This window comes from Tachysurus vachellii, chromosome 1 (genome assembly GCF_030014155.1).
Source record: "Tachysurus vachellii isolate PV-2020 chromosome 1, HZAU_Pvac_v1, whole genome shotgun sequence".
Taxonomy (NCBI): Eukaryota; Metazoa; Chordata; class Actinopteri; order Siluriformes; family Bagridae; genus Tachysurus; species Tachysurus vachellii.
The window spans coordinates 16,050,493-16,076,454 of record NC_083460.1 but is presented as its reverse complement, the minus strand read 5'-3'; the positions used below and the strand labels follow the sequence as shown (position 1 = coordinate 16,076,454).

The 25,962-nt window shown below is 38.3% G+C and overlaps 2 protein-coding genes across 4 annotated transcripts in view; one reads left to right on the top strand and one right to left on the bottom strand.

Moving 5' to 3' along the window:
* Window positions 1-1,556: 1,556 nt before the first annotated feature.
* Window positions 1,557-7,271, top strand: LOC132848732 (myosin regulatory light chain 2B, cardiac muscle isoform-like). The gene is made up of 7 exons (XM_060874694.1): window positions 1,557-1,664; window positions 3,098-3,184; window positions 3,435-3,510; window positions 4,270-4,374; window positions 4,452-4,530; window positions 5,198-5,246; window positions 6,908-7,271. The coding sequence occupies exons 1-7, from the start codon at window positions 1,662-1,664 to the stop codon at window positions 7,010-7,012; spliced, it is 504 nt and encodes a 167-aa protein (XP_060730677.1). The 5' UTR covers window positions 1,557-1,661; the 3' UTR covers window positions 7,013-7,271.
* Window positions 7,272-9,092: 1,821 nt separating this feature from the next.
* Window positions 9,093-25,962, bottom strand: part of LOC132848710 (collagen alpha-1(XXVI) chain) — a 32,949-nt gene continuing 16,079 nt past the window's right edge. For 2 of the 3 annotated variants that reach the window (XM_060874665.1, XM_060874682.1), the window contains exons 5-14: window positions 25,797-25,923; window positions 22,181-22,279; window positions 21,036-21,170; window positions 14,604-14,642; window positions 13,834-13,886; window positions 13,099-13,161; window positions 11,470-11,505; window positions 11,325-11,378; window positions 11,021-11,105; window positions 9,093-10,651 (exon numbers count right to left, since the gene is read on the bottom strand). In XM_060874665.1, coding sequence (XP_060730648.1) covers window positions 10,515-10,651; window positions 11,021-11,105; window positions 11,325-11,378; window positions 11,470-11,505; window positions 13,099-13,161; window positions 13,834-13,886; window positions 14,604-14,642; window positions 21,036-21,170; window positions 22,181-22,279; window positions 25,797-25,923 — 828 coding nt within the window. In that variant the 3' untranslated portion in view covers window positions 9,093-10,514. The remainder of the gene's footprint in view (window positions 10,652-11,020; window positions 11,106-11,324; window positions 11,379-11,469; window positions 11,506-13,098; window positions 13,162-13,833; window positions 13,887-14,603; window positions 14,643-21,035; window positions 21,171-22,180; window positions 22,280-25,796; window positions 25,924-25,962) is intronic. The other variant, XM_060874674.1, reaches the window with a different exon arrangement.

Here is a 25,962-nt window from a genome sequence, read left to right as displayed (position 1 = left end):
TTCCCTGCCAGAGCCAAAAAAGGTGCTCTGTCTGTCAGTTTTTGTGTGGCAACTAAGAATAAACGTAGCACGCTCATGTTAATCATTCATTTCTCTCCCAGTTTAGATGCAGACTCAGCGATGACATAATAACGACAGCGGTCTGGGTCACAGAATCAAGTACAATGGAGTACAATCATTTGCTCCATCCATTTAAACCTCGTTTACTAGCATCTGGCTGCACTGGATCAGCGCTGGAACTTCTGAGCTCTGCTCTATTTCAGTCTTCAATTCGTGGAAAGAGTTTAATCTGAAGCTTAGATGGGGTGACTATAATTCGGTTCAGGGGGTAAGAGCGGCAATCAGTATTTGACAAGTGCCTGTAAAGTTAAAAAAGTCCACCAATGAACATAACCATGTCCTGTTTGTTTCCACCGTTTTGCTTGATCTCGGCTTTAGCTACAAACCAATCTAACGCCACTGTCTGAAGGTTTGAGGTTACCACAAAATTTCACACTGAAAAAAATATTGATTTTGTGTATTGTACATAGAATCTGTCAATACAAATCTGTAGAATACCATTGGAAGTTTAACATATTTAAATACAGTAATCCTTTTTGTGATTAAAGGAACGTGCTTGTCCTTAGGGGCAGTCGTGGTTCAAGTGGTTAAGGCACTGAGTTGTTGATTGAAAGGTCAGGGTTCAAACCCCAGCACTGCCAAGCTGCCACTGTTGAGCCCTTGGTCCAGGGGTGCTGTATCATAGCTGCCCCTGCACTCTGACCCCAACATCCGCAGTTACCCTTCTACTGAGCTGTAATATATATGTGGTAATAATAAAGGCTTCTTTGCCCCAATTTATTTAATGCTAAAGAAAAACCTGCTAGTTGCAGAGACGTGAACTACACGTAACACCCACCTTATGTTGCTCTTTGGCTTTAAGTTGTGCTATATACTGTATATATTTCTATTTCATATAAAACATTTACATATTAATATGAAGTGTGTGCCAATCTGATAAATTATCCCATGCAGTGGTGATAAGAATAACTCTTGGCTCTTGTGAACACATGTTGTCAGGTCATGCACCAGCCGGACCCCATGATTCGTGATGAATTACGTTTATTTAGCTGATGATTTATCTGAACTATGCTAACATGTCTGACGATGAATAACAGCTAGCGAAAATCATATAGCATGATACCTGTATACCTCTCTACTTCATTTTTATACCTTAAAAAATATTTATAACAAACAAAAAACTCCACCTTGAAATCTGAGTTCACATTTTTAGGAATTAGCAACAGTTCCATTCTAGCTAGCATATACTATTCTGCATTGATGTCTGCTATGTGTTGAGAATGAAGGTTTTTGTCATGTTAAATGGAACTGTTTCCACTGGAACATAAGTACTACAGAGTATTTAGGTTCATATCATCTTCCTGACCCCTGTCTGTCGATCACGAACACAGCTCTGTTTAAAGAAGCCAAAGAGTTGCACATGGTCTAAATACCTCACAAGGGCGCTTAGTTATTGCATTTTCCAAGCTAGGCTCTATTGTCTAAATTTAGAGCAGGTATGCTTGGCCACTGCAAGTTTCGTATATAAAACAGCAGCGCTAGGACTCGATTGTCTCCCCAGGCTTTAACCGAGTGCCTGCAGGATCTCAGCCACCATCACAATGGTAGGTTACCATTCAAGCTTTGGATTTTTATTAATGATTTTATAGTGATAAATGAGCAGAAATGAATTAAAGTTACTGATGCATGCAGAGGATTGTGGACAGTCACCATGTCACGTTCAATTGCATGTTGGGTAATAAATTGCAGTGTTTACAGATTAGTTTAAGATGGTTTCACGCTTGGAAATTTATAAAGGTTGTGTGTGTAAAGTCACTAAGATTAAGGTAAGGGTTAGTTTTGTTTGAAATCGTACGTAAATCTTATGTGAGATCATTTGTGAAGATTGTGCTGAAAATGATCAATGAAATACAAAATTAAAAAAAGGAAAAATATTTATCTTAGAGTGGAAGAGGGATTATACATTTTTATAAATATTAAGAAGACCAAACAACCATATCCATATCCAACCATATTGCCTTTATTTATTTGGGGTTTTTATTTATGTAATATTCCATTTCCTTTTTATGATATGCTAAATTTTTTTGTGAAAATAAAAATATATAAATATATATGAAAAGATACAGACAAACAGCTTAATGTTAAAGACTTGGATTTCATTTATAAATCTTTTAGTAAAGCTGTGTGCTGAAACTGTGTAGATCGACTAGTGTAGCGTGCGCTAAATCTTCCAACAATGCAGCTTATCCACTGCACGACACCTTGGCTACATCTACTCTTCTCTTCCACTGTTTTGCAGCATATCACTCCATATTTGTCCAGATCAAATAGCGAGTATTACTATGGATTTGTTTTCAATGGCTTTAATTCAATTTTAATATAAATTGACATATTTTCCCAAGCTTTCAGAAAAATAAACTATTTAAATGTGATGGTGTAATCAATAAGGTATATACATTGTTAGTAATTCATAAAATATCATGTACATATAATTACATTCAGCAAGAGAAATAATTAATCATATGAGTACATTTATCAGTACATTGCATTTCCATTCCACCAGCGAATTATCAGACATTTTTAATGAATATAAACAAATGAATTCTTTCATCGTCTGATAAAAAGATAATCAGGACACCGTTAGCTTTCAGTGTCTAACGTATCGTGATTCTGTGTTTAGCTGCTGTTGAGCAGGATGATGGGAAATTAGTAGTATGAGGCAGAGCCACTTACTGAGGAAATCATTCATTCCTCTCAACAATAATGCTGAGATAAAATAAAAAAGTTAGGCTAGGAAAAAAATAGGAAATATTAACGCAACTAATAATAATTACAGCACATTATGAATGTCATTGTTTATTTGAGGCATCAAAAACACCTGTGTGGAGTGTAACATGATGAAAAAACTGCCCCTCTATAAACAAAAGTCAGAATTCTTTGATTAGGTTATGTTAGGGATATGAATAAGAAAATTTGAATCATATGTTTCATTTTGGAAGCCATAATGCTTTTAATAATCTCTGCTAATATTCTTCAGTCACCCAAAAAGGCCAAGAAGAAAGAGTCAGCCAGCTCCAATGTGTTCACCATGTTCGAGCAGTCCCAGATTCAGGAATTCAAAGAGGCAAGAGCGTTTTCCTCATTTATCCAAACATGTATGATATACGACATTTCCAAACAATACAAACCATAACTCACAGAAGCTTTGAGCTTAACAGCCGATTCCTTGTCTGAGACCAGACGTAGACTATAATCACTGTAATTCACAACGCACATGATGGATGGACTCTTTAAGACATTAGTTGTAGCACATTTCTTTGATATATAGAGAGCGGATGATGTATCTTGAGTTAGCGTGTTGTAAATGCCTGCAGGCGTTCACCATTATGGACCAGAACAGAGACGGATTCATCGACAAGAATGATCTCAGAGACACTTTCGCCGCTGTAGGTAAACACTCTCAGTTTCTCAAGTGACACTTCCTCGGGTTGAATTTACAATCGGGGTACCATTTGTGTCCCACTCAGATTACATTTAAAAACATGGATGGACATTAAAAGACAGATTAAGTAAATGAAACATATCTGGTTTGCTATAGATAAACATCTTAAAACCATAATAAAAAATAAATAAATAAAAAACCTCCGTTCCAGACCAATCTAACTACACTCATAAAAATCAGATCATAAATATCATTGATTTCACTTTAATGTTTGAATCTTTTAACAGCACATGCTTGAACTCCCATTTTGATGAAAAATGTATATTTTAGTCCCAGAACTTTCATTCAACCCTGTTTTTGGAACCATTTGGGATAGTCACATAATATAATGTGCTAATGTCATTAGCAATAAATGCTAGTTAACTACAGAATGTGTATTTGCTAATTCTATGCTAACAAGTCTTACTCATTTAAAAGCAAACTCGAAATGACAAAGAAAACTTGTAGAGAATGAGATTAAGAGATTAAATTCATGATTTATTAGATTTTAGGTAGATAGATAGATAGATAGATAGATAGATAGATAGATAGATAGATAGATAGATAGATGAGATATTAGTTATAAGGGCTACATGGCACCCCGATAATGAAATGGAACAGCCCGATTTACAAGTTGCCTCATTAGAGCCTCATAAATTCATGAGAGCTTTAACTGACATGGATAATTTGTGTTGTTTCAGTGTAGACATTTATGTGTGTGTTTCCAGGTCGTCTGAACGTAGGGAGCGATGAGCTTGATGACATGCTAAAGGAAGCCCCCGGCGCCATCAACTTTACAGTGTTCCTTAGCATGTTTGGGGAGAAGCTCAAAGGTACACTCCAGCTTCATGTATAATAATGATACACTGATAACTTTAATCCCAGATTATAACTAAGAAGAACATTTCAGGTACTGACCCGGAGGAGAACATTCTGAACGCCTTCAAGATTTTCGACCCAGAGGGAACTGGTGTACTGAAGGGAGATGAGTAAGTGATTAACTTTTTACTTAAGACAGGTTGTTTCTGTACAATTGGCATGTAAACCATGGGCCCAGGACTGCATTAATGGATTAATTATTAATGTGTTAATGCATTCATTTTTCCACTTGAACCCTTTAATATTATGACCACATTCTATAGCATTCCAACCTCAAAATGAATGGAATTACCTGAGATTTATGAACCTCTAATGAATCTACACAAAATTGTTCTTAATAGTGAACATTAATTTGGAAGATCAATGTAATTTGGCAAATTATTCACAATAGTAGCAAAGATCGTTTTGGAGGCTCAGGAAACATGTATCAAAACATTCTCCAGTCTGATAAGATAAAGAAAATGTAAGTCTTGGGATTTGGTATAAAAATAAAATGTGGTACCTGTTGTGAAAACCTAACACTGCTCATCAGCCTAAGAACATTATCCATACAGTGAAGCATGGTGGTGGGAGCATCATATTCCATGTACCACTAAGGTTCTCTGTAGGTTTGTGCAAAGTTTAACATACCGTATAATCCCGTTTATATCCATTTTATTTCTAGGTTGTGACACTACAAAATGTGGGTCTCTTACAGGGAATGAATATTAATGCAACTTGTCATGAAATGACAGTAAATAATTCATGCTCCATGCTTGTTTTTCTGTTCTCCTACAGGATCAAGTATTACCTGATGTCACAAGCAGATAAATTTACCGAAGCTGAGGTGAGCAACATGAATGTACTCTCTTGACAGTTTGTTTTAAAATATATGTAATTAAATATTTGTAATTTTCTATGTCATTATCATTATTTTATCTGCCAGTTAATATTTCAGACAGTAGATTTATTAAAACACAAACACACACACACACACACATACGTGCTAGCATAAAAAGAAACTCAATATTAGCCTTGCAACTGGTATGATCAGGGCATTTTCTTTCTCTCACCCTCATGCACACAAGAGTCACTCATTTTGTGTAGCAGCTTTCATGCACCATATATCAAAGCCTTGAAAATAAATGCCTGTGTAACACACGCACACACACACTCGTTCACACACACATAAAAACAAACAAGCCCTCTGTTCCCATGGCAGCAGTGTGCAGTAATCTGATGGCTGGCTTCCCATGGCACCCTGTTCTGACTCACTGATGGCTCCTGTGATTACAATAATCCATCTTCCTGTCAAATACCCCCCAAAACCCCACATAGGATAATGTGGGGGAGGGGGTAAAATGAACGAAGAAAAATTGCATAGGCACACTTTGGCTCCCACGTGTCCAGCAGATGAGCGACCATGCTGCGTTGGCAGGGCAATGCACGCTCGGGAAGGAAGGGGGGGGGCGTCCGCAGGGGCTTGTGGGCAGCGCTCTTGATCAGCCATGTGGGTACACACAGGAGACATGTGCTCACGCTCATGATCAAACACCGTGCCACTCGTTCCCCATAGGCGGATCCCGCTGGGTTTATACCGACATCGGTTTCAGCTGACGGGAGCAAGAAAAACACCCACACCCACATGCAGGCTCACTAAGGAAGGCAGTAAACGAGAGAGAGCGAGTGTAGAGCGAGACAGACAGGAAGACACAGTGACCGGGTGAGACAGGGATCAGAGGTGACATAAAGAAATAAGTGGGTTTTTTCAGTACTGTAGCACAAGCAAGGACCTTTAAAGGTATAAAGTTAATTTCATTTATTCTATTGCTGTCACAAATAAGTTCAGTTCACACAACATACACTTGGCAACAGAGCAGTTTTACAATCCCAGGTACCACTGTGTATAAATGATTCATTACGCTTTTGGTACAAAGATACTAATATACAGTGGCATTAGCAAGGAGCAAGTTAGCAAGTTTGACCAGGAAGCCTTGTCAATACAGTGTACTTGCTCTTTTATAGATAAACTTCCATTAAAAGCTCAAACTTTCCACTCAAGACTTGGTCTTTATTCGAGATGAGGTACTTCAGCTGTAAAATGAACACAAAGGAACAGAAAACACACAACTTTGCTAACAATAAAAATCTAACAAATTGCAGTGATGCTACAAAATGGTTTTGCTAATATCTAATTATCATAGTGTTCATTCTATGCACTCATTCCTTTTGTCGTGTAATGTTATAGGTATTTCTATGTATGAGCCTGAAAGGAAAATAAATAAGCAGCCTACCGCTAGTCATCTCATAATTAGCTTGTGTACGTGTTCTCATTTGCTCAGTTGTATTTATTAATGGAAGAACAAGAATAGTATGAACACTCAGTAGAAACTGATTAGGCTAGCAACTTAAGAATTGTAACCAAGCGATAAGTTGTCCACCACTTTAATTTTTGTGCCCCTTAAGCATTTCAAACCCCATTATTTGCTTCATTCACTCCTCCTGCAGATAACTCAGATGTTTCAGATGTTCCCTCTGGACGTTTCTGGTAATCTCGACTACAAGAATCTCTGCTATGTGATCACACATGGAGAAGAAAAAGAGCAGGAGTGAGGAGACCAGGGACTAAACTTTGATTTGCCATCACATTCATCAATGTCATTGTCATTACGCATTATCGGTATCTTTGTTACTGAATATGGTCCTTGAGATTTGAAGACTAGAATAATGTATATTTGGTGCTGTAACTCTGAAGATGTATAAAGACATTTTGGATTGTACACAGACTCCATTTCTGGGAAAAATTTATTCAAGTCTTAAGTCAAGTATTAAAGTCTTGTGAGCATGCCTGGGGTGAAATATCCTTTGAAAACCTTTGTGTATGTATTTTAAATAGTAAACGTATTTAAGACATAATGTAACATTAGAAGGTGGCACAGCTAGTAAGGTTGCTGCCTCTTAGCCTCAGGGGAACTGGTTTAATTTTGAGCTTGGGTTACTGCCTGTCTGGAGTTGCATGTTCATGTTCTCACCATGTCCCAGGAGTTCTCCAGTTTCCTCCCAGTCATGAAAGTAGGTGGATTGTGTGCTTGGTACAACAATCAAATAATACCTCTTGCTCTCTTACCACTGCTTTCCGCTGGACCAAAAACACTGCTGAGGGGTCACAAGACTGTGTCAGGTATCATGAAAGGAAATAAAGGGGCCACAGTCTCGCTAATTACACATGAATTCACCATTCACCTCATTTGGCTGATGCTTTTATGCAAAGCAACTTACAACTGAGACAGGATACACATGACAAGTTGAAGGTTAAGGGTCTTGCTCAAAGGCCCAGTTGTTGATGCAGGGATATGATCTTGTGACCTTCCAGTCAGAAACCCAATGCCTAAACCCCTAACAGAAAGACATCTCAGAATGCACCATATATCTGACATTGTCTCAAAAAGGCTACAAGAGCTGAAGCCCATCTCATATGCCAACCTTGTCAGGGAAAAAGCTGGACTCTTGAGGACTAGGATAAGGTTGCTTCATGATTCTAATCCAGGCTTTTTTTGTCTTTCTTGCTGATGGTAAGATCAGAATTTGGCACAAACAATATGAGTCCATTGAACCTTCTATTTGGTGATGTGGAGATGTTTTCTTTGAACGCATGATGAACAGGGTATGGCTGGCATGGCACATCTGACACTTTGGACACTTTAGAATGTCTAGAAAGGCATGTAGCATTTCATTTTCATAATAGCTTAAAGAAAGCTTTCTTTGCTTTTGTGGCTTTTGGAATCTTTGGTATTATGCTAAACAGAATTATGACACAGCAAGACTATGACAGACATACGATTGACTGCATACTTCCCATTAACCAAAATTCCTGCACTCCAAATGTGGAAAAATCCTTTCCCAGCAGAACTCATGTTGTCCTGGGCCTGGACTTGGAATTCAATGACATTTTGTGTAGGCCTATATGATCAAATCACGTTGGTCTCATGTTGGTCTCATGTTCTGGCATTATGCACAGCAGACCTGATTTATGTTAGCTGTTCATCCATCTATCCATTTTGTGAAACTTTTATCATACACAGGGTCATGGGGAGCCTGAAGGCACAAGGCATGACACACCCTGTACAGGGTGCCACTCCATTACACACACTTACATACCCATTCTCATACGATGAACAAGACATGGTGATCAGCCTACCACACATTTTAGGATGGTCGAGGAAACCAGTGTATCTGCAGGAAACCTGTACAGGGAAGAGGTGGGAATCAAACCCCCAACAATGCAAGGGTGAGTCAAATAAGCTAACCAAATAACAAATAAGCCACCATGTAAATGCTCCCCTCTCACATTGGAATATTGTGACTATGAATCCCAACAATTCTTTAGCCTGGAGCATAGCTGACCCTGCTGTCTTGGTGGGTGGGATAGATCTCTCTCCCCTATTAATCATAGTGACTCTAGCTGATACAGAATAGAGGTAGCTACAGTGCTCTAAGCAGATTCAATTGCCATATGAGTATATGTTGGAAGAGTGGTATGTTTTCTTTATCTCCCAGATTAGTAGCTGTTGCACCATGTAGCACCACTAGCTAGTGGTTGGGGAGTGGAAGAAAGTGGGGTAAAAAAATAAGTGCAACATAGATCAAAGAGAAGGCAACAACATACTCGAAATCAAAACCATTCATTTATGAATAAGTTTTCAGTTTTTTATTAAATGACATTACATTTTTTGAGTGCACCAATTTCCGCAAACAACCTTGAAATCGTTTTTTATCGCCATGTCAGTGCCATATCAATCTGACATGAGAGTGCAAAAATAGTAAATATTGTCTGAATACAAGGCAGAATATACTAACAGCCATGACACCATACAGTCTCCAGTACAGTACAAAGTCAAACTAATTCACGTCATGTTTTATTGTTAAACATTTTTCACACTGCTGTATGATATCAACCTGGTTAAATATTTTATTTTACTGAACCAGCAGTGTACCACCGCTGATCAGCTGCTAATGTAAGAAAGAGGTCACCGTAGGGTAAAATCTTACAGGCTACAGAGAAAGTAAACCAACAATTAAAAATACATAACATCTAAGATAAAATGACAGTAACCGTTAAATAAATGATTGGAAATAGGGTCCTAATGCACAGAAGTCAATATACACTATAATCTTGTCTCACTGTTAATGGAGCATAAATGAGTGAGACAAATGTTATCTGGGAAACCGGCTTTCGAAAACAAATGGCTTATAAATAGGGCAATCCCATTACAGCAGAGCACCGAGTCACAGAAACATGTTTCGTTATCTTAGAGTAAGTACCCTATTAATTTCCCTTCTACAGAGCCAGCTGTACTCTCAGTAAACATACTCGGGAGAAAAGATGGTCTGCAAATTGCGAGAGAAGGAAAGCTGCAGTCCAACTGATATGTTTGTTATACTTACTCGCACAGTAGGGTGAGACAAATAATACGGGAGAAAACAGAAAAGAAGCACAGAGAAAGCCAAGACTATGGGGAATCAAAGCCATGCTTGCAATTTAGCTGACAGAAAACATCCTACAAAATCCGAACAAGCTGTTTTCAGAACTGCCGAACCAAAACAATAGGTGGCTGGGGTGTTTGTTTGTTTTTTGAGCCTGATCCAGATGTTTCTTATTTGACAGTGTTTTATTTGGAGCTGCCTCTCAGGCAGGAGCCTCATTTGTTCCTACCTGACTCACTACGGCCTTAACGAGCTCAAGAACTGAGAACAAGCCTGAAAAGACGCTGACGAGCCATCACCAGGTGTAGTGTGGACCTGTCCACAAGTGTGTGTTTACCGGGTACGCGTAAGAAACAACTGGAGTGCAGAAGAGACCGTAAGATGAAATGTTGCACATAGTCCATAAAGTAGAAAAATCTGAAATTACAAAGAGTACACAAACACACACACATACATACATACGTACATACACACAAATGTACACACACAAAAAAAATATAAAACCACTTTCATGTCAAGCAAAACCAAATTCTTATAAATGATGTCCTTAATAGTGCTGTTTGCTCAGGCTTTCAAAAGATAATTATTAACAGTAATGAATAACAGCTAGACAAATTCACTAGTGTAAATGTCAAACACTCCTTCTCTTTTGTTTGCCAGCAGAGAGAGAGCGGAAGCGCACTGATTCGGCCCGTTTGATCTTCCCTGCCTGTAGACCGAGAGCATCTGACAGGCCGTCTAGTCCAGAGCCAGCCTCTGCTGGGTTCTCTACAGGCAGAAAAACACACATGTATACACATTAAAACAGTGGTGTCCAACCCTGGTCCTGAAGGTCTGAAGACCGGCATTGTTCTTCTTCTTGAAAATTAAAAGAATCGCTACTTTATTAAACATCCGAAATGGTTTGTTGATTCTGCACTTGTTCATGTTTAGAGTGTACGCTAGATGACATACACTTCATGTGAAGGAAAGTCGAAGGGAGTGTATTATAGAACATAAGGCAGATCTCACTAATCATTCTTGCACAAGGCAAAAAAAACCCTATTCTCTAAGAATCTCAGACCCATTATGAGACCAAACTGATGGACACTTGATAAATGGCTGCAGGAGCATGAATAAGTAAAACGTTCCCATTACCGTGGATGCCAATCATGTGCTCCAGAATGAGCACTCGTTCCGCCAGGATCTTCAGAGCTTCTCTCAGCTGCTGAACTCCTTCACCCTGCAATCACATCATACCCAGTCAAGTTAAATTCAATCTAATGTGACATACAATTTTTTGAGGAGCTAAAAATCTGTCTTCAATTCTATGAATAAAAGTAACCTTAACTTAGAAAAACTAGCATAGAAACAGTAGTTATACAATGCTAACTGCCAAACATTAATTTCAATCATTCCTTGAGACTTAGCTCAGACGTATCGAAGTGTTAAAGCAGCTCACGTCAGGCAGGCTCTCTCCTGGTTCACCTTTCTGGCCCTTGGCACCCACTGGGCCCTGTGAAGGCAACAATTGAATTAAAGTCATGGCAAAACGATCGTATTCTTAGTAGCCAAAGACGTGTATGCTGAGGTTGAGATCCACTTACAGCCAAGCCTTGCTCCCCAATGAATCCTGGAGGTCCCTGGATAAACAAATATTTACAAATTACTGTACAAAATTCACACTTTTGCACTGGAGGATCATGTATCTAAGAGTGGATAGATATGGTCTCTAATCTTCTTCTACTTTCAGCTTTTAGCGTCAGGGGTCACCACAGCGAATCATCAGTTTCCATCTAACTCTATCCTGGGCATCCTCTACTCTCGCACCAATTACCTTCATGTCCTCATTTAACACATCCATATATCTCCTCTTTGCCCTTCATCTTGACCTCTTACCTGGCAGCTCCATCTCCAACATCCTTCTACCAACATAACCATCTCCCTCCTCTGTACATGTCCAAACCATCTCAATCTAGTCTCTTTGTCCTTGTCCCCAAAACAGCCAACCTGAGCTGTCCCTCTGATATGCTCATTCCTAATCCTGTCCATCCTCGTCACTCCTAAAGAGAACCTCAACATCCTCATCTCTGCTACCTCCATCTCTGCCTCATGTCTTTTCCTCACTGCTACAGTCTCCAACACATACAGCAGAGCTGCTCTCACTACTGTCTTGTACACTCCTGACACTTTTCTCCACCCAATCCAACCCGCCTCTTGACCTCTTTTCCACATGCCCCGTCACACTGGACGGTTGACTCCAAATACTTAAACTCCTGCACCTTCTTGCCCTCAGCCCCCTTAACCTCACTGTTCTACTTCCCTCCATCTCGTACATACACATGTATTCTCTCTTACTAAGACTGACTTCCATTCTTCTTCTTTCCAGGGCAGACCTCCACTTCTGCATGTGTTCCTCCACCTGCTCTCGACTCTCACTACAGATCACAATGTCATCCACAAACATCACTGTCTACTTCCACAGGCTGAGTCATTTCATGGATTGTGTGAAAATAAAGTGCTGTTTGATTCCTCAAAAACATACAAATTATGAGCTTGACCCATAAATATAAAGACAGAATCTGCACTGGAAGAATATCAGATCAGATCGTTGATCAAACACAGAAATATAACCAATGTTGTTTTGAGAGCTCAGTTTCAAAATGATCATTAATCTTGGAAAATGATTCATAATGGCCAAATTCCAAAAAATCCTCATGTGTGAGAAGTAGCTTACACTTTAAAAATGTCAGATCCTCAATGGTGTGTAAATTTGTGTTGAAATAAATGGAGGGTTAAGCAGCAGTGGCTCAAGGCTAGACATTTTGTCTCTTAATGCTATGTTGTACTATCTAGTGAATTTTGAGCAGAATTCAATATTAGGCAACTGACACTTACAGTAATAGCACACAAGCGTGATATCATTAACTATACAGTAGAGTCACCAGGTTTCAGCAAATTTTCACGTTTATTGTCATGTATATGAAGAGCACTTTATGTGGAAGCAACTAAAAAGCTGATCAAATCAATAGAAATTAGGCTTATATCTGTCAAATAGAGTCATTTTTAAATGGTTGGTGACACAAAACCACTCATTAGCACATCAGGGCTGTTGTGAACGACGATTTTACGTTCCTGAGGATGAGCTACAAGTGCGTTTAAGAGGAACATGACAGCACCTGAGCAATTATGAGATGATACAGGATTCAGTAACATGTAGTAGAATGACGCCTCACCCTTTCACCTCGGTCTCCTTTAAATCCTGGTAATCCAGATTTGCCTGGCAGACCCTTCTGTGCCTAAACATACACACACACACACACACACACACACACAGGCTTTCAGGTGCATTTTCTTTCAGATGCATGACCTTTGCTTCTTTAGTTGATGAAGCTAGGAAGTCGATGTTACCATGTTTTATACATCATATTATATACATATTTTAAATGTTTTTTTCATAAATCTGCATTCTTCTCCTTATTATTATTATTATTATTATTATTCATTCATTCATTCATTCATTTTCTACCGCTTATCCGAACTACCTCGGGTCACGGGGAGCCTGTGCCTATCTCAGGCGTCATCGGGCATCAAGGCAGGATACACCCTGGACGGAGTGCCAACCCATCGCAGGGCACACACACACACTCTCATTCACTCACACACTACGGACAATTTTCCAGAGATGCCAATCAACCTACCATGCATGTCTTTTTTCCCGGGGGAGGAAACCGGAGTACCCGGAGGAAACCCCCGAGGCACGGGAAGAACATGCAAACTCCACACACACAAGGCGGAGGTGGGAATCGAACCCCGACCCTGGAGGTGTGAGGCGAACGTGCTAACCACTAAGCCACCGTGCCCCGTATTATTATTATTATTATTATTATTATTATTATTATTATTATTATTATTATTATTATTATTATTACTATTGTATTTTATTATTTTTGGTGTGAACATCTACCTACATCTTGTCCAGGTAATCCTGGAAGGCCAGGAGCTCCAGCAGGACCTGGGGGGCCTGAATAAAAACAGCATAAAAAAGTGTGAATGTTATAATACTAGAATCTGATTATGCACTTTGAAATATTTTAATTGTTTTTAAATAAAGCAGAACACGTAAAGAAAAAAATCCACCCTGAACATAGTAATCTTTACAATTAACCTTCACTGGTGCTTTTATTTTTATTTAAATCTCTTTCGATGAAAATTTGGTCTATTCCCAAATTACCTACAGTGCAGTTTGACCACTTACTACTAGCATTGATGTGGCATTTTGCCCTCGTTTCATCTCCGACATAAGAGAACGATGCAGCTGTACTTTATTCTGGTTTTGTGTAATCAAGCTCCATAAACCGTGTCGTATAGTTGCAAAGCATTCTGTAACTCTGAGTCTAACGTGTAAAGTGCTTCTTTATTAATATTAAATTTCTCGTTAATAGGATATAGAAGGTTGCTAAAAAAATGGCTAGTGAGAAAAGTAAGCACTTTTGTTTTTAGGGACTAAGCACAGGAGTTTGTCCTGCTATGGCATCAGAGCCTTACACAGCTGCTAACAACTGCTACTGTCTCATGCTAATAATAAAACTTTAGCAACCAACAAATTAGCACCAGAATGAAATCATTTTATGTTACAGGGTAGAGTTTGGCTGTTGAAGAGAAAATACTGCAGTATAAAAAGTGTGTGCGCGTGTGTGTGTATTTGTGTGTGTGTGCGTTTGTGTGTATTATGACATACCGGAAGGACCGGGTGGGCCTGGAGGTCCTATACGACCTGCTTATAACAACACAGAGACAATAAGCATTAATGCTGTGTGTGAACTCCAGTGAGACTCAGATTCATTTTACACAGATCTTTACCTGTAATATTGAAAGAAATATATGAAATATATGAAAGAAATTCAACCGTAACATTCTTTTGTACAGTAGGTGGGTGTGCTGTTAACTTTTGCTCCAATAACATGACAAAAGACTAAATTTAGGAGCGGGAGACAGACGAAATGAGATGTGTATGTATATATATAATGTGTGTGTGTGTGTGGGTTTGGGGAAGCAGCAGATGTGGAAGCATGTATTTATATCTTGGTGGGGAAATATAATTATATCTGAGCGTTTGAGTGTTTTGCATACGTGGGGACATTTGGCTGGTCCTCCTGAGGCTGCTTTTTGACAAAATCAAACAAACAAAAACTGGAAAAATACAAAATATTTTCGTTCTTTTTTTTTTTTTTTTTTACCAAGGTTAATGTTAGGGTCAATTAGCTATCTTAAAAATTACTTCAATGAAAGGCCTATAAAAGGATACTAAGACAAATGTGTGTGGTAGGGGTGGAAGTGTGTGTGTGTATGTGTGTGTGTGGGGGGGGTATGTGTTTATTGATGGGGCTAGATTGATGGGGCATGTACTTATATCTTGGTGAGGAAGAAGAGTTACATTTGTGGGGACATTTGGTTGGTCCTAATGAGGCTGCTTTTTGACAATAAATATAAAACAAAAAACAATGATACAAACAAAACAAAACAAATGGAAAAGGCTTAAATATTTTCATTTTTGTTACTGATGTTAATGTTGTGTTAGGATAGTTTACTTAAGAATTATGTCAAAGAAACGTCCTCACAAGGATACTAGGACAAAAATGTGTGTGTGTGTGTGTGTGTGTGTGTGTGTGTGTGTGTGTGTTGACCCATTAACAGTCAGCGACAGTCATTACTGGATATCTAGTCATCGATTGAGATTCAATAACCTGCCAAGGAATTCGTTCCAAAGCACACGAGACAAAGTCACGTCCTTTCAGTCCTGGAACTCCATTTGCTCTGGTCTCATAGGGCCACAAAAAAAGGACAGCTGTCCTACACACGCTTGCGCTCCGTACTTTAGCGATGAGGTTTGGATGGAATCGGGCCCACAAGCTCAACACGGCTGTCAGCGAGTGGCAGTCACATGAGCGAGTAAGAAGGGGAGATGAATGATGTTACACAGTGGAGGTGAAATGTGTGGGCTACATTTAGAGCCTTAAAAACAGCTAAGCGCTAGAAAGTATTCTTGATTTGTACAGTCTGGCTGTGATTATTGACAAAATTAATTATCCTCCATCTCGGGCTTGTAACATATCCAAGTAAGACGGCTGGTGGTTGGATGTAAAGTCCTTTTTCTTTCTGGAAAAAATTCTGACCATAATCCAGATACTTTCGTCTTTTTTTTTCTTTAATTCAGCACTATTTTCAGCATATTCACTAATAATAAATGATTCAAAATACACTTCATATGCTATAAACAGAAGAGCTTAAAGAGAAGACAGTCCTACTATAATGAGCGGTGACTGAAAGCTGCATGCATGTGCGTATACTCAAAAAATATTAAGGCTAATTCGAGGAATCGTCATCAAAGTCCGTCGCTAAAATAAGGATAAATCTATGATCGTGAACAGAGACGGCACAGGCACAGGTCTGAAAACATGGACTGGAATTTCTGAGGTAAAAACACGTTAAGACTTCAGGTCCTCCTTAGATGTTTGTTTGTACCAGTTTCTTGGTAGTAATTATGGTGTTGTGTTTGTTCAGGTGGTTTTTTGAAAACAAAAAAGGATGAAGGTTGAAATTTTCTTTTGTGTTTTGTTCAAAGCTGAGCCATCAATATAGTGTGCATAACTATCACTTAAATGCTTTTAACTTGTAACTATATTTCCGACAGACAGCAAAAGACACGAAAGGATGTAAATACACAAATTAATCAAAGGCTGTATGGAAAACAGAAAACAGCACAATCAGGAAATTAGGAGGAGGCAAATCAAAACAAAATCACATGAGGTATAAAGTTTTAAATTAACTTTCTAACTGAAAGTAAAAAAGTGAGCTTTTTTAACAAAAAATGCTAATTGTTTTCCTTTAATCGTATGCCACAAAGTGCTCATTTCTGTGATCGCAAAACTGTGAATACCTTGAGGTTCTGGTTGTGAAAGGATTGTGAGACAAGTTGTTGCCCTCCCGGTCTGACTATTTTCTTTGTTATGAAGTTAATGAGAGGAAGAAAAAAAACTAGAGGTTGTCTGGTTACGATTAAACCGCAAAGCAGATCGGCCTCGGTCCTGAAATCTTTCCCATGTCAGAAATCTTATTCAGTCATCTTTACCTAACGTCAGAGCTGCTGTTAATCAACCGCACGTGATCAGTCAGATTTGAGAATTGAAAAGCCCTGTGTAATAAGACCCAGGTGAGAGACAGGTGAGAAAATCTAGACTAAACATGAACCACACAAGACACAAAGATTCTGTTTTCAGTTTGCTTGGTGTCTAGTGAACCGTGTAGTCATCATCTATTTATACGTACGATATAATGAGTCCCCAGACCGTTGATGGCATGCATTGCACTGTGTGTGAAAGAGGCCAGAAAGTCTACATTCAGTCGCATTCACACCCCCCCTTCACTGTGCCTCCAGAGACTCAGCAGGAGGTTTCTGCTCCTCTTGTCGAACGTCTGAGTCTCAGCACCGAGTCCTGCCTCCAGCCTCAGGGGAACTCAGCCACCACAACCCTCTTCCTCCAGCTTCGAAAACATGCAAAGCTACTCGAGGAGGTTGGCCTGCTTGGCAGCGTCCCTCTGGAACCAATTTCTGGAGCTCCGACCGTCTTGAAGGGGGGCAGGATTGAGGGAGGGGGGCGGAACGTCTCGCCCTCGCCTTTTTACACGCCGCTGCTCTTTGGCACTGAGCTTCCAAAAGCAGACGGCTGCGCTGACAGCTTACAAATTAGAGCTGATTTGTGCTCAAGCCAGAGGCCTAATCAAAAACAGCTCGGCTCAGCCGGACTTACAGAAGGACTCTGCTGTCCCCTGCTGGATCCTCAAGAAATTTATTTGTGACTTTCTGAACCTGTGTTCAGACCTTTGGGACTTTACCCAACTGTGGCACTTTGGCAGTTCTTACTTTATTGCTTTGGGATCTGACTTGCCAATCATGACATGATTAGACAGAACTTTGTTCAAGCTACATCAAATCTATTAAGGTTGGAAACTGAAAAAAATAATTTGGTTAAGAATTCTGTCTATTTATATTTTACATTAAAAAATACTATAAAAATTATGCCAGTATTTGTTGTGATAACCCGCTATTTTAAAAGTCCATCAGTAGCATTAGGGACAATTTGTGCAGTTTTTTTTAAGGAAGTAGGCTACTAAATATTTTTCTGAGCATCCTGAAAATTCTGTCACATTTTTAATGTTTTAAAGGTTTTTTTTCTTCAGCAAAACCCAGAAGCCTTCATTATGTTTTTTTTTTTGTCTGCAAAGCGGTCTGTTACATAACACGTCGCTTTCTTTATTTATTTCTGTAACATCAAATTTGATTTGTTAGAAAATTAAGAAATTCAGAAAATGTGTCAGTTTTATGTCTATGTTTTATAAAGAAAAAAGAGTTGTGTGTTGTTTTTAATCTTTGTTTAAAAATGTGCTAGATGTAAGATTTGGATTTTTTTTCTAGTTTAAAATAAGATAAAAAAAACAACAACAACAACAAAAAACTGAGTGTTCAATACAAATCTTTAAAATTCTAAATCAAATTGACCAAAAAATACAGATTTTATGTAAAATAGGACAAAAGGTGTCATGTGGCGATGCATGTAGGATTCCCAGGCAAAAGTAGATGCTCTCAAAGTTGTCAAACTTAGCATTTATCTAGCATTTAAGAAACATAGAATTAAAATGGAAGATATGACCCATAATGAAGCAGATAGATCTAAAGTGTTTCAGATTCTACTGAAAACTTCTTTTGAAATAGCTTAATTCTAATTAAGCAGCTAATTTTCAGTTTTCAGCTGCTAATCATTGTAAGTAAGCTAATGTTAGCAGAACTTTTTAAAGTTTTAACATCATAGTAGAACATAAAAACCTTCTTCATTTTTACTTGGGAATCCTGGATGTTTCACCTCTTCCCTAATCCACATACAAATAATATTTTTACATTTAAATTTTAATATTTGTGAGAGATGTTCCTCAGAATTTTGATGTTAATATCCTACATTCTTCCAAGCGCCATTCAAAATACCGTTTTTTCCGTCTGGTTTTCCAAGCACAGTTTGAATTAAATTCACTGGATTCAAATTCCACATTAAATAAAGAAGGATTACAAAATTTCACAGAAAATTGTTCTTTGCATGCTATGAATAAATTGGATCTTATGGCCAGAGAGAGGTCTGGATGCCGGCTGTACACATAATACTAATTACGAAGCAAACAATTACGAAGCTGCTCTAGGGGTCGACATGGCCGGTGCTTTTCCAAATAAAAAACAAAGGAAACTAAGGTCAGAATAATAGCGGGTGATGTAAGGAAATTACAGTCAAATGTAGGAAACAGATGAGTGGAAAAATAACACCTGGACTCACTGCTTTTCAAAATTTCTCAAAGATACAATGACGTCAACAGAGCCTAATCAATAAATCCCATAAAAAAAATAACTAAAACACATTCAACCTTCGAAAGACTCTCTAACATTAAAACTCTTATCGAGGCTGAAACGGTTCTGACCTCCAACCCGTATTGGTAAAAAGCCACAATTTCCTTTTTACGCATTCCGGAAAATCTGCTCTTGGTGTGATGGAGAGAAGATTACGCTTTGAGACAATTTACCATTGCAGAAAGGTATGCTGTTGAATATGGAAATTTTAATCACAAGCCATGGTTCAGAGTCATGAAGCACATGTAGCTCAAAACAATGCGGTTGATCTTGGCAATCATTTTGCACAAGGTAAATTATGTGAAACGATCCGTGAGAACATCTGTAAGAAATTGGGTGTGCATTTATGATTCGGTTATATGAAGGCAAGACACCTGACTCTGAGTGCTCCTACTGTGGGAGGGAACTCGTTTACTGGAAACTGGGGATAATTCCGAAAAAACAAAGAACATTTTCAATGATTTTACTTATAAATTCAAATAAGGATGGAACGCAGTTGTGTCACGTGTATCCTTATTTATTTAGTGCTCCAAATATCCACCTCTAAAGTGGCCATGACAATTAAAAAATCACAGATGTAGAAATGGCAGAAGTTTTCAGTATGGAGTAAGAATTCAAGCTCGGTTCCTCAAACACAGCTCCATCACTCGAGTTCATAATTGGTCTCAGACAAAGATGTGTGGTAGTTACTAAGGATGAACAAATAAACGAATGCATCCAGTAATTCTTCGTTCTCATTCACAGAAGGAAAATCCTCTTGCTTGCATGACTTTTTTTTTTGCTACATCCAATCTATAGACTGTGAACCATTCTGACTCTCTGTAACATAACAGATCTCCTATATATCTGTTAATCTGTTTATTTGGTGTATTAGCATTCTGTAAAATACTACGGATAGAACAGAACAAGCATTTGTTTGTCACATAGACATCAAAATTTGTTTCTTTACATTCCCCAGTTAGAATTAGAGCACAGGGTCAGTCATGATACAGAACTCCTGGAGCAGAGAAAATTAAGGGCGTTTCTCAAGGGACCAAAAGTGCCACCGTGGCACTACTCAGGCTCGGAGTCTTAACCACTGATCCACCACTCATCAGAGTAGCTTAGACTACATTGGTGAAACAATTCATTTGCATTTACAGCATTTGACTCATTGCACTGAAGTTGCTTCTATGGAACTCAAATGAGTCAAGGGAATCAAATCAGTAATGGATTCGATTCGTTGTTTTAAGAATTTGTTTTTTTTTTTTTGCTAACACACTGTGGCTTATATGGTCATCAATATTGTTTCAGTCACTGCAGCAGAAATGATGACTAAAAGGGCTGAGCGCTTGGCTGCACGCGTACATTTATTCTCCACCGCATGTTAATTAACCATCTGTGTAAACATGCAGCTTATTTTTAGACAACTCTTAGGTCAAACGATATCTACAGGTCAGTGCTGGTCCCACTTTGACATTTACCTGTGACAAGACTTTAAAATAAACATTTAAACGTACAGAAACTCTTGTTAAAACACTGTAAAAACATACCGTATGTGACACAGACACTGGAACTTAACATTGATACTAGTCCTGTAGTAAAAAGTGACACCTGTCATTAAGCATCCTAGTGGCATCCTAGTAGTGCTACAGTATGATTCACTATCATCTGGATTACCGGAAAACTTCACACACTCACAAACACACACACCCTAAACAGTTTGCGAGTGTTTCCACTCACCCGTTTCATCTGTACTAAGACCCTGAAATACATCCCCTCGGAGAGGAATGGAGTTAGGAAGACCAGGTTGTCCTGGAGGACCTGGGGGACCTGGAAGACCAATTTCACCTGGAAAGCCTCTTTCACCCTTCGGGCCTGAAAGCAAAAATGATCACCAGTGACTATTAACACTTATGTATCTATACAGTAGCCTGTATTAGTGTATATCATGATGATGTGAATTTTAATTCTGATTGGTCAAAACAGCGAAAACTAGTTGTGGATGTAACTTAAAACGCAGGTGTATATTAATGTTCGAATTCATTATTGTTTCTATTGTAACCACTAAATCCCATGGGCTACTTATGTTAATCTATGTTAATAATGAATATGATGTTATTTAACAAACCTATAATCGTTGAAATAGTAAAGTTTTGTGTATTTTTTTTTTCAAGTCTCTAGTGTCAGCTCTGCAGCATTCTTGTTAATGATTACTTTCCCATAACAGCGCATTCAGTCTCGTTTCAATTCATCCGTTCATAGAACACTGCTATGAAGATCCAGCTCACTCCTTGGTTACACTGCATTGTATATACAATATATAATGGCTCTGTGTTGTCTTGTATCCTCCCAGTATCTTGGAAATGTTTCCACCATAACTTTAAGCTTATAACTGTGACTCATTCATTGTTCCTTTTTTCCATGTAATAGCTCCTTGGATCTTGTTTTCCTCGTCTCCCTAACAATGATTCATGGTCTGTTAGTATTGACTAACTATTCCTGTTTTTCACCCTGATTATGCCTTTTATGGATTTTTGGAAATACACTCAATATTTACATCCAGTCATCTCTTAAATTACATATATACAATTTTCACAGTTCAAAATACAACATTGAAGGTTGACTGTCCCTTAAATTAAGCCACAAACCTTCCATCTAAGTCTAAAAAAAATATTGTTTGAGTATATATCTACAAATGAGAAGACGGGACATATTTTGTATTTGATCATATTGCTATAAAGTCAATATAGAAAAAGTCAAAAGGTCAATGCTTCCAATGCTAAGTGGAGACAGAACATTGAGATTAAACATGATCTGGGATTGACAAAAAACTTTAAGTACAGCAACTTATACATTTATATCACAGAAAAGACAGTGACTCTGACCTGTGGGTCCTGGTCGGCCTGGAGCACCTGCCTCTCCTTTAGGTCCAGGAGGTCCCGATGAACCAGGTGGTCCTATTGGCCCTGGAGGCCCCCGTGTCCCTATATACAGAATATTTCACAAACATTTCCATTGACTCTATTCTTTCATTTAAATTTTATACACATGTAAAAACCCTTCATTGCCATGGGGAAAAAACAAAATACTTTTCAAAATAAGTGTCAGATGGTTGTTGACCTGCACATATTAGCACTCAGAACAATTAAGACCACAAGAAAAAAGGTTTCACATGTCTGAAAATGCTGGAACAGTATTTGAGCACATTGTCCCTCTGTACAGTGAGAAGGACGACGAAAGAGAAAGAGAAACATTTGTAGATGTCAAGTTTCAAAATCTACCATTTAAACACTACTTTGATGTTTATATTGCTTCAAGAAAGTAACTGTTCTCGAAAACGTCCTGCAAAATGGAGCACCTGAACTTCACCAAGCATCATTTGAACAAATTTTGGTGAAAAAATAAACAGCACTGCTTATGAGGAAACAACACTTGATGGCTTTGGTAAGATCAGGTGATAAGTACCAGGAAATTTCAGCCCAAATCTTGGTTGCATCTGCCAAGAGGTTATGGTTATAATTGGAGCTTTCAGCAAGACAATGAACACATTTTTAAACATATTTTACATTAACAATCTCAGTCTCCAGATTTGAACCAGAACAGAACAGAAGAACTTTGAAATGTTCTGCATGGAGTAGCGAACTAACATTATTCTAGAAATCTATACCGGCTTCTTGGACAACACAGATAGAACTAAATATTAATAGTAAGGGTTTTAAAACAAGCATCTACTATTGAATAATATGCATAATAATCTTAAATAATAAAATAAATGAATAATCTTTACTCATTTTTTAAAAGAAAATACAGGTTGTTAGCTTCAGGAAAAGCTTCTTTCTGGAACTTTTCTATGAAACTGTACTCCTTTTTTGGGGGTTCTTTATAATGATAAAAAATATAATATATATTTTTAAAGGCCATATAAGAATAAATATTCGATACCTACATGTACGCAATGGTAATCACACTGAAAACTAAATAGATTTTTTAATATATCTTTCGGCCTCTTTTTCTATTTTCCCCATCTACATTTTAAAGCACCATAGTTGTAGTAATAAAACGCACCATTTCCTCATGCATATTAAGCTCCTTGGCAAAATAAAACGAAACAAAACATTCATTATCTGAGTATCTGTTAAGTCAGACGGATGTCTAAAACAACTGCGGAGCCTAATTCCATCAGGCTTTCAACATAAATTTATAAGCTGGATATGCTAGACCCTGTTAATTTGGAATAACTGAATGTTCTCACAGCCTGAAATCTACCCTCACTAATTCTTTCTCCCTGCCTGGGTGTCCTGTGTGTTATAGTATAGAACGACTTTTTGTGCTGCCTCGCTGAGGGAGTTTACCTCAAATCTATTAAGCTGATTTGATGCAGTGAAACCAGGACTTGGTTGGGATTGCCAGATTAAACAGTGCACAAGCCCACACAGATGTAAATAGGCAAAATGATGAAGAAGGACCTCATGGGATAATGACGTTTTATTTGAAGTTGAGATTTTAATGGAAATCTAATCTTGGCTTGTAAAGAGAGTAAAGCACCACTGAAAACAATAGCACACTCATTAGTCTGCTGTATGCGGTTTTACTGATGGACGCAGGGGCAGGGTGCTGAACACTGGATCTGTGAGACTGGAGAACGTTGGAAAAGATCAATTAGGTTTCATGGCAGCGGGTATTTTACTGCTTATCATACAGATGGATGTGTTTATTTCAACAATATTTGTGCTAACTTGCTAAGCTGTTGGAAAAAAACAATAATAAAAGCCATCTGGACTAGTTTGTAATTTAATAGCAGTTTAGTACTTTTTCTGATTCTTATTCTTTTTACTGTACATTGATAAAAAATTGTATTAGCAACTGAAGTAACTGACAGGGAATCGCACTGCCGTTCAGACCGGCCACAGGTACACTTTACACTCGTTTTACTAACACGGCCCAAACAACAAGTCCAATCATACCAGAGAAACTACCTAGCCAACCAAATTCAGTCGATATCACAAATAAAACTAGCTAGCTATATTAGCTGTGAGGTTAGCTAAGAAACAAAAGAATATTTAGGGGTTCTGTCTAAATTTATGAATTTCTTTTGATATCTTATGATTTTTTATACCAAATTTCTGTGAGCAATTCAAACAAATAAGTGATGTGATGAAATTCATGCCAATCAATCAACAAACTCTTTATCTGCTTTTTTATGTACAAATTTACACAAACTTAGAAGTCGAAATGCGAAAATTTTTCACATGAACTTTTTCATGCAGGGTTGCCAGGTCTCAGTAAAATTTCCAGCTCATCTATATCTCACAAACAGCAAAAAACAGAGACGTGTATTTTTTCCTCTTTCCTTTAGTCTTTGCGTGGGAAACAAGTTCCCCTTGCAGTGCATGCATTTCTGAATTTCCAGTATCTGCAACGTGCATTTTTTTCCCTCATTGCCTGGTACGAATATTATCCCCCCTATAATCCTCCACTCTATAATCCTCCTTTCAATGTACCAATCTTTGCAATATATCTTACTACCAGATATTTTTCTGTATATCGTAGATTCACTGTCAGCACACACAATTTCTCTTAGCTTTGTGTCAGCTATGTTTGCTTAAATATTTCAGATTTAATTTCCGATTATTTGCTTTAAAGATCTTGGCTGCTGTACAATATTTTTAAACTTTCCCCCCAAAAAACTCTGGATTTGCTTTTTTTTTCATTTGCAACTTTGTTCCAAAATGTGCTCAGTTTGGCGTAAATAACAAGACCCTGGCAACCCTCTTTTACATTTACAGCATTTAGCAGACACCCTTATCCAGAGTGACTTACATTTTTATACAACTGAGCAATTGAGGGTTACTGTAAGGGCCTTGTCAGGGGCCCAGCAGTGGGAACCTGGTGGACGTAGGAATCAAACTCACAACCTTCCGATTGGTAGCCCAACACCTTAACCACTAAGCTACCACATCCCACATCCCTTTTGACAAACGATTTCTTGTGTCAATGCTGCTACAAATAATTTATGAATGAATTTGTTTTTATCCATCTGGATAAATGACACCCGACTGTCCCCCTGGCAGTCAACGCAACCTTTCCGGAGCTTCTACTGCTCGTATGACACTATTAGACAATTCTACAGCCTGAATCAAAACTTTCCAGGGGATTGAATTGTGGTACCATTGCGCATTGATACTCGTATTCTGACCTGCTTAAATTTTAACATTTGCCAGAGAAGACTTTTTTAACACTTTTAAAAAGCAGGTGAGATTTTTCAGACACAAGACATTTTTGGCAGCTTGAGCCCTAAAGAAATATGTATATACTTTGTTCATTTCTCTAAGCACCAGCATTTATAGACTCAACATGTCATTACTCCTCCACTCCTATGGCCATTACTTTCTGCATGTATGTGGCCGCAAATCTCAGGGAGGCTCTCATCTCGGGGTGAAACGCTGGTCCCTGTTAAAATGAGGGATTGTTAAGAAAAGTGATGGCAGGTGATTGGCTCACCTGGCTGCCAAAAAGGTGGGGGTCCCCTAGGGGTGGGCTCTGGGGTTTCAACCTCGTTGTCTGTTGATCTCACCGGCAGAGTATTGATCGATGGAAGCCGAGGTCCAGCCTCCCGTAACAACTTGATCTAAAACACATCCAAAAGCACAAAAAGGGTCAAAAAAAC